Source organism: Phragmites australis, chromosome 13, assembly GCF_958298935.1.
Source record: "Phragmites australis chromosome 13, lpPhrAust1.1, whole genome shotgun sequence".
Taxonomy (NCBI): domain Eukaryota; kingdom Viridiplantae; phylum Streptophyta; class Magnoliopsida; order Poales; family Poaceae; genus Phragmites; species Phragmites australis.
Genome location: NC_084933.1, coordinates 28,752,404 through 28,764,546, shown reverse-complemented (window position 1 = coordinate 28,764,546; position 12,143 = coordinate 28,752,404). Strand labels below are relative to the sequence as shown.

The 12,143-nt window shown below is 42.6% G+C and overlaps 1 protein-coding gene across 2 annotated transcripts; it reads right to left on the bottom strand.

Annotated features, from left to right (window-relative positions):
• Window positions 1–7,835: 7,835 nt before the first annotated feature.
• Window positions 7,836–9,588, bottom strand: LOC133889842 (xyloglucan endotransglucosylase protein 6-like). 2 transcript variants are annotated; one of them, XM_062330323.1, is made up of 3 exons: window positions 9,355–9,588; window positions 9,150–9,254; window positions 7,836–8,745 (listed from the first exon to the last, which is right to left on the bottom strand). In XM_062330323.1, exons 1-3 carry the CDS (start codon window positions 9,518–9,520, stop codon window positions 8,039–8,041), a joined length of 978 nt encoding a protein of 325 aa, XP_062186307.1. In that variant the 5' UTR covers window positions 9,521–9,588; the 3' UTR covers window positions 7,836–8,038. The 2 variants fall into 2 exon arrangements, with proteins under 2 accessions (XP_062186307.1, XP_062186308.1); XM_062330324.1 differs by having other exon boundaries at window positions 9,154–9,254.
• Between the last annotated feature and the right edge of the window lie 2,555 nt (window positions 9,589–12,143).

Below are 12,143 nucleotides of genomic sequence, written 5' to 3'. Positions count from 1 at the left end.
TTCCATCTCCTGATCACGCGATCTTGCTCTTTAGAGAGGTTGATGTGTCGGAGCATGGACCAAAGCTGTAGATATTGTGAGATGGCGGGAATGGAGAGAGGGCCAGTGATATCCCAAACCCATCGACGATTAGTCAAGACCTCATTGACTAATTTGAGATTCAAGCAAGGAGTAACGCAGTCCAGCAGGTCCAGTGCCAGGGATCGGATGGAACGACCACCAATCCATGCATCTTTCCAAAAAAAAAATATAGATTTTCCATCGCTAATTTCAAATATGATCGAAGCATCAAAAAGGGCGGTGACAGTATGTGCATGACGGCTTTTGGGATTAGTAGATGAAAAAGGATTCGACTGGGAGAGTGCTGGGCTACCACCGAAAGGCTTTGCAGCGAGATATATGGCTCGATCAGCTCCGTTAGCTTCTGTCCCTGCAGCAGCAACGCTGACACCGCCACATCGGCCATGCACACTCATTTCATCACAAAAAGAATTTCATGTTTTCAGGAATTTGCGGCTAACTAGATGGATAAGCCGTGTGTGAGTGTTCAATGAGGTGGCCGATGAAGCTTCTAGGTACGGTGACACTTGGATGGTAGAATTTTCAGGACGTGTCACTAGCTCTCATGCAACCCACATGTTATATGCGCACGACGGCATGGTGCTCAACATGCAGAGTTTGTGCCATAGGTGTCTAATTTTTTTTATCAGAGAAATATCTCTGTTTCTATTGAAAGCAAATTAACTATACACAAACCACCGAATCACCAGTACAAACCACGGACACACAATAAAAGGGAAAGATAAGCAATCTACGGACCGCTAGCATCACAGAGAAACTCACAAGCTATCTCTAAGGTAACAGATAAGACATAAGAAAACAAGTTCATAATTCTGGGTTACAAGATAATCAACTCCAAACAGAGAAAAAGATTCGCAGTAACAAGACATCAAATTGGATAATAGGGTTGGGTTGGAAGTTGTGGCACCACTCCACGAGATGCTCAAGAGCCGGTTCGATCTTGTCCTTGTCGCCTTACTAGAGCAGGATTTTCCAACTCTGCAAGTAAGAAAGATCATTAAGAAGAATATCACTTAGCTAGTTGGAGAAGGTCTTTTTGATCGCCATCCAGTTACGAGCACGCCAAATCACCCAACAAAACCCTGCAAAGAAAAAGAAAGCCAGTTTTGTAGGTAGGTTTAGTTTCTGAGTCAACCATCTGAGAGTAAAGTCATTAAGGATCTGGGATTGCTCAGCACATCCAAAACATTTTCTCACTACACTCTATGCGAAGTTAGATAGCAAACATTGGAAGAAAATGTGATTAACATTTTCTTTTCTTTTTTCCACAAAGACAGCAAGCATCACTAGCCTTCCACCCCCTCTTTAAAGTGGTTGCAGTTTGCAACCTATCTTAAACATCTGCCAGATAAAGATCTTTATCTTTTGTGGAACTTTACATTTCTAAATGGTACTGCTAATTTTTCTTCTTATTCCACCATCCAGCATGAAACGATATAGGGACTTAATGGTGAAATTCCTAGACTTCTCTAGGGCCCAGTGTACTTCATCATCTAAGTCATCTGAATTGATGGAGTTTATCAGCCTCTTCAAAACCTCATAGCTTGGTAATTCTGAGAGAGTTAGAGCTCTTCTGAAATTGATTCTGAAAGTGCCCCCCTCAAAACAATTAGCCACCTTGGCAGATGCATCTGAGGTCATTTTATATAGCTCAAGAATTGGTTCTTGAGGGGGGGGGTATCATGTACCCAGGTATCAATCGAAAAACCAATCATTTTCCCATTGTGCACCTTTTATATATCCCCCACTAGAATACGTGTTTAACCTTATGAAAATATTGCCAAAACTGAGAGGATCCTTTCCTCTTAGAGGCGAAGAAGTCTCCATCTCTCATATATTTGGCCCTTAGGAGCCTGCACCAAAGTTCTTCCTCATTTCTCAAGAGTTTCCAAATCCATTTGACTATTAGACATTGATTCATAACCTATGTGTTGATAATATCTAGACCTCCTTGGTCTTTCGATCTGCAAACAACCTCCCACTTTATCACATGGTACTTGAACTTATCTTGGGCCCCTCTCCAAAAGAATTTGGATCTAATAGAATTCATTCTCATGGGTCCCACCATGAAGGAGATGGAAACCCGTGATATACATAGAGAGACTCCTCAAGTAAGTGTTGGATAACACAAGTCTCCCCCCTAAAGATATGTTTTTCCCCTTCCAAGGGTCAAGCCTCTTAAATAGTTTCTGAACCCAAGGGTCGAAGGCAGGCACACCTAAAGACTGATCATCAATTGGAATACCAAGATATTTTATTAGTAGGGCGCCTAATTTGCAATTTAGCATATTGGCACATTTCTCTTCTGTTTCTTGGTCAGTGCCAAAAACAAAGGCCTCCACTCTTGTGAAAGTTGATTTTAAATCCTAACACCCATTCAAAGCAATACAATATAATCTTCAAGTTTAGAATGCTAGCTTTCGAGCAATCAGACATAATCACCGTGTCATCAGCGTATTGCACATGTGTGATTCCCCCCCCCCCCCTTCGGATAAGTTGTTCCATTAACCTTGCGATAAGGTCTTTATCCCTAGCCCTGTTCATCAACAAGCCCGAAACTTCTACCACAAAATTGAATAAAATTGGGGACAAAGGATCTCCCTGCCTTAGACCTTGATAGGTTCTGAAATAAGAGCCCCATTGGGTGTTTACATTAATACAAACCTATCCACCTTGAACAGTTTGTATCACCTAACTAATCCACCTCTCTTGCAACCCTTTTCTAGCCATGGCTTCCCTAAGAAAATCCCATCTAACTTTATCATATGCATTTTCAAAATAAATCTTGAGAAGGAGACCCTGCTCTCTTTTTTACTGTCTTAGCTTATGAACGGTTTCATGTACAATCACCACCCCTTCTAAAATATTCCTTCCTTTAATAAATATCGATTGCCATTCATCAATAATTCTGCCTATTATAGGGCTCACCCTATCTATAATCATCTTAGTAAAATCTTTGTAGTCCACATTTAGAAGATAAATAGGTCTATAAAGTTTAATATTATTGGTCGCCTTGGTTTTTGAAATCAAAGCTATAACTTCATAGTTAAGTCTCTTGATATCCAAATTGCTAGTATTAAAATCTTTCAGTATGGCATACATATCACCCTTTATAACATGCCAGAATCCCTAAGATAAGGAAAAATTAAATCCATTAGGTCTGGGCGAAGAGTCAAATTCCATGGATTGGATTGCCCTATCCAAGTCCTCTTCTCTAAAGGGTTGCTCCAAAGACTCCTTATCCTGAGGAGAAACCTGTTCAGTCTAGTCCCAAAAATGTTGTTTTAGATGCATACCTTTATCTGTTAGGGAGCCAAATATGCTTTTATAAAACTAGATGATATGCTTCATGATGTCATCATGTTCCATAACCACCCTTGTTTCAGTCTCTAGCCGTCTGATGTGGTTCTTCCTTTTCCTTCTATTGACACAGAGGTGGAAAAACCTAGAATTCAAATCAGCATGAAGAATCCAGTCTTGTCTACCTCTCCTATGTCAGTATATCTCTTCCATAAAGTATAGTTTTTCTAAGCTTTGTTCAAGGACATATCTATTCTTCCATTCCCCCAAATAAAGACCTTCCCTATCTTTCTTCGCTCCATTTATTTGCTTACTCCAACCACCCAAAAACTTTGTACTTTCAGCCAGGCATCCATGCCTGCAGTCCAGGGAATAGTCTCATGCATTCTTTGTTTATAGGATACCCATTTTCCTTCAAACATTAAAGAAGAAGTATTTGGGTCCCCTTACTTTGGACTCTCCTGAGTCCATAAAGATGGGGCTATGGTCTGAGCCAATTCTGGTTGTGCTTCATTCACAGCAGAGTAGGAATCTCTCCTCTCATTCAGTGGAGGTCAAAATTCTGTCCAAGTTAGCCATCACAGGGTTAGCTTGTTTATTGGTCCACATAAATTGGCCCCCAGACCTATGAATCTCCCTTAAGTGCTAGTGACTAATGAAGGAATTAAAACATATCCATCAAATGATAATCCATGTTATCATTATTCATGTCAGCAGCAGACCTAATTAGGTTGAAATCACCCCCTATCACAATAGGCAGGGACTCATTTTCACAATAGGAGCTCAATTTCTCAAGGAAGTGACCACACCAGGTATGGTCCACAGGTCCATAGACTGTTATGAGGTTCCATCTGAAGTTACTGTTTTTGTTCCTCAGGACCGTCTTAATAGAATAGAAACCTATATGTGAATCTTCCATCTCAGTGGTGTCCTCCCTCACCCCCATGAGGATTCCACTAGAATAACCCCTTGCAGTAAGCAATTGCCAACTAAAAAGGTTATTTCCAGATATATCAACTAGCTCCTTGCTAGAGAAATCTGCCGTTATGGTCTCTTGTAACCACACAGCATCTAGCCTCTCTTGAGAGATGTATTCTCTTACTTGTTTTCGTCTATCTAGTCTACCCAGACCTCATACATTCCAGAAGAGTCCTCATTTCTTCCTCCTGCCTCTTACAAGCTTGGGAGCCTATTTGCCCACTGGGGCTTTATTCTTCACTGGCTCATATCCTCTAGCAGTGTTGTCAGTCCTTTCCATAATCTCATATGGGTTATCTTCCTCACCATGAGATGGGATTCCGTAGCTAGTTTGACTAAGTACTCCTTATAATTAGCTTCAGCTATGGCTCCTCTTGCAAGTTCTTATGCTTTAAATGTTAAAATTAATTCCTTTTGGATTATCTAATTCTAATTCAAGATTACCAATAACCTCAGCAATATATTCATCAGAAGCATTATTTAAGATAGACAAAGTATTGGAAGAGGAGTTACCTTTGTTCTCTAGATTCTTACCCTTAATCTGTTGATAGCCTTCTCTTGTATGGGGACTCCATCTCTAATCACGCTCTTACTAAATCTGGTGGCCACAACAGATTTGCCCCCTCTAGCTCTTCTTTTTGTTTGCTCTCTAGGGATGGACCATCGTTGGTTATCTTTTTTTTTAAGAATCAGTGGATAAAACCTACCCTGCGCCCTTATCATAATTGTCAAGGATAGCCTCCTCCACGAAGAAATCTTTCAAGTTGGACTTCCTGTCACCATATGCAATAGCTTACTCAATGCTGGTTGTATTGGCAGGTTTCTTGGAAATACTAATGTAAGGAGAAATGGCTTTCTCAGTAGAGGTGAGCAATGTTGGCCAATTACTAGCCTCCAGACAATAGACCTCTCACTGTTGTGAACAGCAAAGTACCCAACAGGAGCATCCAGTTTCACTTTCGCAATTCCTTCCTCCTGGCAGCCCTCCTTTTCTGACGGGGGCTGTTCAACAAGAGACAAAGTGTCTTCATAGCTTCCTTTATCTATGTTAGGTCTACGTATCACCTCAATCGGTCTTACTTCCCCCTTCATATGAACTGAGTGAGGAGCAGGGTCTAGTTATCCGCATAAGGGGTGGTCCCCTCTGATTGAGTGTGCATGATATCTTTGTGTAACAAGACAGAAAGAGTCAGATCTTGGTACTCTACAGCAGCCGAGTCTGGTTGGTATTTGCTCCCCTTTGCTATAGGTGTCTGATTTGCACAAAGGAAAAAAATAATCGAGATGGTGACAAAGATATTTGGAGCCTATCAGACAGCCTATGAGGCTCCCCAGCCAGCTAAACCGAACGGGGAACGATCCTCTACAGCACCGAACCGAGTATGTGCTTGCCTCCTTAGTAGTCAAGATGCAGCCGGTATAATCTTATAATAAAACAGATCCTGTTCAAGTAAGGTCGTGCTGCACAATGTGAGGCTCCGCGTTATAAACCGATTGCTGCACATCAAATCTTCCATTGTGAATACTTCGTTTCGCCAAGCGCTTGCCCTCCCTGACCCCGAGGTTCGGTTTGGGCTCGACTAATCGGACTAACATTTTGTTTTGGGCCCGATCTTTCTTCTAAAAAGAGGCCCAAGGTTTCGCATGCAAGCCATCACGATCTGGGCTCTTACACGTACCACAAGTCCATAAGTTGCAACCTGACTCATTCAATCGGCCTGCATGATAATACTATCTCGAGCTCAGTTTTGGCTGTGGGGCATGCCGAACAGCACAAGCGTTCAAGCTTCAAACAGAAACAACTCACGAATACCATTAGCCATATAAGCTGCACTGCATCTTCTCTGTTCATTGCACTGCGTCTTCTCTGAGCATTGCTCACACTAGTTTTTCCCCACGCAGCTCGCGAGGCACCTGTTTTACACAGTGGAACGCTTTTTTTACAATCGACCGCACTCGCATCCTCCCCGAAGAACATGCAACGTTCTTTCACAGGAGTTGATGTGCAAAGTCGAAACACCGGATCTATTTATCAGTAACTAGTACTACACGGCGTAGTGCTGCAAAGAATCCATATCTATCAACTTCACTTTGCACCGTGCATTAGATCATCTCCAATCATATTCTTTTCAATTCGTTTTATTCCTAATTCTTCTTCCCGTTCTCATTCTATTTATTTTCTCTCAATCTCTAACAGTTTCTCTTCGAAACAGTTTTTAAGGGAAATGAGAAACAATCTCGTCTTGAGAATATATTCATGACGGAAACCGTGGAAAAAAAGTTGAAACACTGAAGAGAAAATATCCATTTGTGAATTTTTTTTAATCCTGATGGGAATTCTTTGAAGATGATCTTAGTGCAGCTGATTCCTTCGAAGGAATATGCACTCACTACAAGGGGCTGCAGAGTACTCAGGAATCAAGCAAGTTGGCGATGGAAAGACAAGACGAGCTAGCTGCGCCCGTTGTCCGAAAGGCTGGTCCCTTCTGACCAAAGGCAGCGGGATAAAGAGGGCCGGGCTCGTGACCCAGCTAAACACGGACTGACAGGTCCGATCCTATTGACTTGTGAGGTCAGTGTCTCTCAGTACTGAACTCCCGAACCTTATCCTTCTATGCTCTTGCGGGGCTCGCAAACAGCTTGTGTACTCGATCAATGGACCACGAGAGTAGTGTACCTTTAAGCACTCAGATTCGGGTTACAAAGGCAATTAAAAGGCCAAAGGAGGAGTTGGAAGAAAATTGTTTGGAGCTCAACCTTCTCAAGAGCAACAACCATGATTTTTGGCCGTGAAGAAACAGAAATGATGCATTCTACATCACAATTTGGAGAGATTTAGCCATATGAGATTCATAGCAATCTAAGAGGGTTAATTGGAGAATGAATTTACAATGGTCTCAAAGTAATTTAGATTATCTATTTTTTTAATCGAATGAGTCAGATCAATTAGAATATTCTCTGTTATCCAGAGATAATGTAAAAATATATATGAAAATAGTATAACGAGTATAAGGCATTTTTAGAAAAAAAAATATCATGGAAATAATAATGTACTGTACAAAATAAGACGTGAATGGTTATACCCAGGTTTGGCTCATCCATTTGCTTATTTCGTCACCGCACGTGACCTAGTTCAGCCGATTTATGACGTTTGGCTTATCCATTCGAATACGTAGTATTTGGTGAGTAATAATTCCATTTATATAAAATTAGATATTTATTTGATGAGTATATAACGAATCCGCTTTACAACCTCAGGGACCATCATCTTTAAAAAATATTTGATAATTCCGAATCATTCCATTTCAGTGATGCTAAAGAAACCCTTCGAACATTGGGTATATAACAATAATACAATAATTATAAAGATATTCAATGATGTAAACAGTAAGATTAAAAATTAAATCTATACCACCACCTACCTACATATAGTTAAAAATTCTAATTTGCCAAAGACAAGACACAAGAAGCCAAAGTTTTGGAAGACTGAAACAGAGTGCACAATAATTCCCCTTCACAGTTTTTTACAAAACACACCTACACGGACCCGAGAATTGCACATCATAGCCAATGCAAACTTGCAAAGTTTCACTGCAGACACAGCCAGACACCATTTGTTGCAACAAACCCATAAAGAAACCAGCAGTTCCATCCACCCAACGACGATCGATGAATGCAATCATCCGGCGATGCCTCCTGCATTGATCAGCGGCCAGCGCACTCTGGCGGCTGGACGGGGAAGCGATCGGTGTCGACGCAGTAGTCGTAGACGAGGTGGTGCGCGCGAGCCCAGACGAGCTGGTGGCTCTGGTGCACGGTGAGCTCCTCCATCTCCTTCTCCTTCCACCAGTACCGGCCCTCCTTGCCCCACGAGCTCTCGCTGCACCGCCGCACCTCCCCGGCGTCCCAGTCGCTGGCGTTCGCCGCCCACGCGCACCCGTCCACGCGCACCTCCCGGAACGTGGTCTCGAACGGCGCGTGCGACCAGTCCGTCTTCACGCGCCCGCCCTGCGTCGCCCAGTCGTCCGCGTTCCAGATGGAGCTGTACACCGCCATCGGCTGCGGCGAGGGGAACGGCGGCGGCGAGGTGGTGGAGTTGGTGCCGTTGTTGGCGTGGCGGTGGTGGCCGTGGGTGAAGGCGGTGGCGTTCTTGTTCTCGTAGACGCGGATGGGGGTGTCGTCGACCATGAAGACGACCTGGCTGGGGTTCCAGAGGACGGCGTAGGTGTGGAAGTCGGCGGTCGGGTCGAACCACAGGTCGATGCGCTGCTCCCGGTTGCCGACGCCGTCGATGTACAGGTTCGTCTGCACCAGGTACGGCTCGCCGGTGACGTTGCCCAGGAACTCGAAGTCGAACTCGTTGTGCTTGTCCCCCGCCGACGACAACTGCGTTGAATCAAACGACAAAACCCGATAATATTAGTTTCATTCGATGTTGAACACGCACATACATATTACTAGCAGTAGCAGAGAAAATAATCACATGAGTTAATTTGTAAATGCGGCGTCTTTAAGAAAGTTGTGCTTTCTCTACACTTGTTCACGTGCTGTTGTTCTTTCTAAACTAGCTCTTGGCAGCTTCCCTAGACAGAAAGGGTTAGCATGCCCCAGCACTGGCATTCGATAACTTTGTTTCATCCATTACCAGAGACATCCCCATTTCAGTGTTTATAAATCCTAAACGAAACCAAGAAATGCAGAGGCAAAGATCAAGGCCTCCGTTGCCTAATGCATCATGAACGCGCAACAGAAAACAGCAGCAGGAAGAGAGAAGCAATGCCTGCACTCACTCACATAGAAAGCAGTGACCACTCCGGCGGAGTCCCCCGGTACCAGCTTCAGATCAGCGCTCGCCTTACCGTACAGGAACTTGTTCTTCGAGACGAACCCTCCGCCTGCATTGATACAATTTCCAGCACAAATGCAAAGAGAAATCAGTACACGGCTACGGTTCTTCTGAAACGCGTGCAGTCCGTCGTAAAGACGTGCGCAGACCTGAGGAGCTGTCGAGGCGGAGCTTGAGGAGGTCCCCGTCGTACACAATGTGGTCGTTGGCCCAGCTCGGCTGCACCACGTCGTCGAACTTGCTCGCCCCCGCCGCCACCACCCCGGCGCCGAGCAGCGCGGCCACCGCCACTACCGCCACGGCCAGGGACGCCATTACAGCCGAACTCACAACACTCTTGCAATCTTGCTCTCGCTTACTCTGCTACTGCCACCACTCACTACTTCCTTGCAGTACGATCGGTGAGCCGCGGCCTCAGCGGCGTTAAATAGGCGGGCGGAGGAGGGGGGCTGGCTTACGGTGGAAGGGTCGCGCGTGACACGGAGCGCCACGTCGGAGGCCACGGTAGCCGTTGGGCAACGGGGACCCCCCTCGTGCCGGTAAGGGCCACTGGCATTGCAACTTTTGAAGAAAAATTCAAAAAATAGATAACATATTCGATCTTATTCGCCAAAATAAACAGTATATTACTGTATTTATAAACTTAATATCCATATTTGACATCTTATTTATCAAAAATGATGAGTGATACCATATTCAACAACTTAAGACCGAATATGATATTGTTCATCTTTTTTACCTCCTAAGATATCGAATACAGCCATCACTCCGTCAACCCCTATTGACATGAAGAGTACCAACGTTGATTAGATTTCATTTTCACTCTCTTTCAAAATGGTGGTCTTCTGTTACTTTAAAAAAATTTAAAAATTTATACATGTTTTATAATCCATATAACTCATTTTAATTAGATCCACCGAAAATTCTTTTAAAAACTACTTTTATAATTCTTAACAATTGTTAGTGTCTCAGATAAGTTCCTAAAAATCTGAAAAAAATCACTAATATTTTTCTTATGTGGTGGACTAAATTTTAAAATTATGAAGAACGGTTGACGAGCTGACGCATCTCTTGAACGGTACAATCAGTAGTTGTTAAAAATATGATTATATTATACTTTAAACAGTAACATGGTTTTGTAAATACGATTTAACTACTATTTTTAGTTTAATATATTTATAAAAAATATAATCATATCAGTTACAAAAGTAAAATTCATAACGAATTTATGCATAAGTTGTTATATTTCCATCTGTATAATATAATATAATGATATATAGTCAGTTTTAAATGTTTGACTAGATACTCATACGTCTAAAATAACACTAGAAGTAGTCAAAATAAACAGCTCTCTCTCTCCTTACATAGTCAATATAAAGTCCATGACTGTATTATTTAGCCGCTTAGACAAACATCAAGTGACTAGTGATCACAACTATGAGCAGCACCTGCAGCAATGTCCATGAAGATGCTCAAGTCCATAACTGAAAGGATCGAATAACCCAAGAGGGGGGGTGAATTGGGAAATTAATTTTTTTTAAATTAACTACCGCTTGACCAAATAAAAATTATAAGAAACACAAGTAAGGAATTTTAACTAGCACAAGATAGCTAACCAAGCAAGAATTAACTAAGAAAGACAATTCCTAAGAAGAACTTGCAATAATAACAAAGCTTAAAATAAGATGCAAAAAAATAAAAAGTTGGAGAAGACAACACCGATTTTTTTCCGAGGTTTCGAGAAGTTGGCACTTCCCGCTAGTCCTCGTTGGAGCATCCACCAAGGATGCCGCTCCCCCTTGAGTCACCAAGGCTCAAATGCCCCATCTTGATTACTCCTTCTCCATCTCCGAATTGGCGAGTATCAAACCAAGTACATCCTCTTTTTTCGGGGCTCCCACAATTCCTCCAAGCGCTCACTGAGAAATTCTCCGATCACCAAGACCGTCTAGGTGTTGCCAACCACCAAGAGTAACAAGCCTCAAACTTCACTTGACAAAGACCAAACCTAGACAACAGCTAGATGCACACTTGTTACTCTTCAAGCACTCAAGGAAGTCCTTAATCCTCAACTAAGAATTTAGAATGGACACACGTGCTCTCTCTCTTGTTTCTAAATGACACACCAAGTGTATGAGCTGCTACAGGGTCGTAAGAGCACCAGAGAGGTCCAAATGGTTGGGTATTTATAGGCTATGGATCGAAAATTAGCCGTTGCCTAACAACCCAGAATATTTATTAACGCCGGAAGATCCGGTGTGAATAACACGTTTCACACCGGAATATCCGATGCTAATAATTCTGACAAAATAGCCGTTAATTGTTCCATTAGCCGTTAAAACTCCGGTGATTAATCCAGGCCTACAGCGGATCATCCGGTGCATTAAAATGGACCAGATGATAGTTTACAACCTCTTTGTAAAAATTCATCCGGTGATCATCTTTGCTACGCCGGACTATTCGGTGTATAGAAATTGTTCTGGACTTCAAGGCTTTCTCTTTATCCGGTGATTTCACCTATTGAACGCCGGACTATCCAGCGTGGTCTTCAACAATTTTTCAAGTCAAAACTCTTAGGAATTTACTCCGGCGAACTCACTCTGACATCAGAGGATCATCCAGTGAACTGAAATTTTGCTGACTTTATCTATTTTCAGAGCAATTTTGAGTTCTACCTTCGAAATTCGGAACCAATGATTTTCTGAGGTTAACTTAGTAATGGAAAGTCACAAGTGTGCATCGACTATGTCTAGACTCTCCTAAATCAAGCTACAACTCTTAGCCCCTCTTTATAGTACGGTCAAAACACTAAGAATAAAAAGAACATATACTACTCTAAGTGTCCTTCATCTCCTTGTGACACTTAGATCTAAAAGATCCTTATCCTTCACGTTCCGATCCTTTGATTATCACATAACTCTTTTAATGGGCAAGAGTG

Excerpts from the sequence above, each read along its gene's own strand:
- LOC133889842 (XM_062330323.1), bottom strand. The coding sequence starts at position 9,520 with ATGGCGTCCCTGGCCGTGGCGGTAGTGGCGGTGGCCGCGCTGCTCGGC. Across the intron at positions 9,255-9,354 it reads CCGCCTCGACAGCTCCTCAG|GCGGAGGGTTCGTCTCGAAG; the intron begins GTCTGCGCACGT and ends GTATCAATGCAG. Across the intron at positions 8,746-9,149 it reads GGTCACTGCTTTCTATGTGA|TTGTCGTCGGCGGGGGACAA; the intron begins GTGAGTGCAGGC and ends GATTCAACGCAG.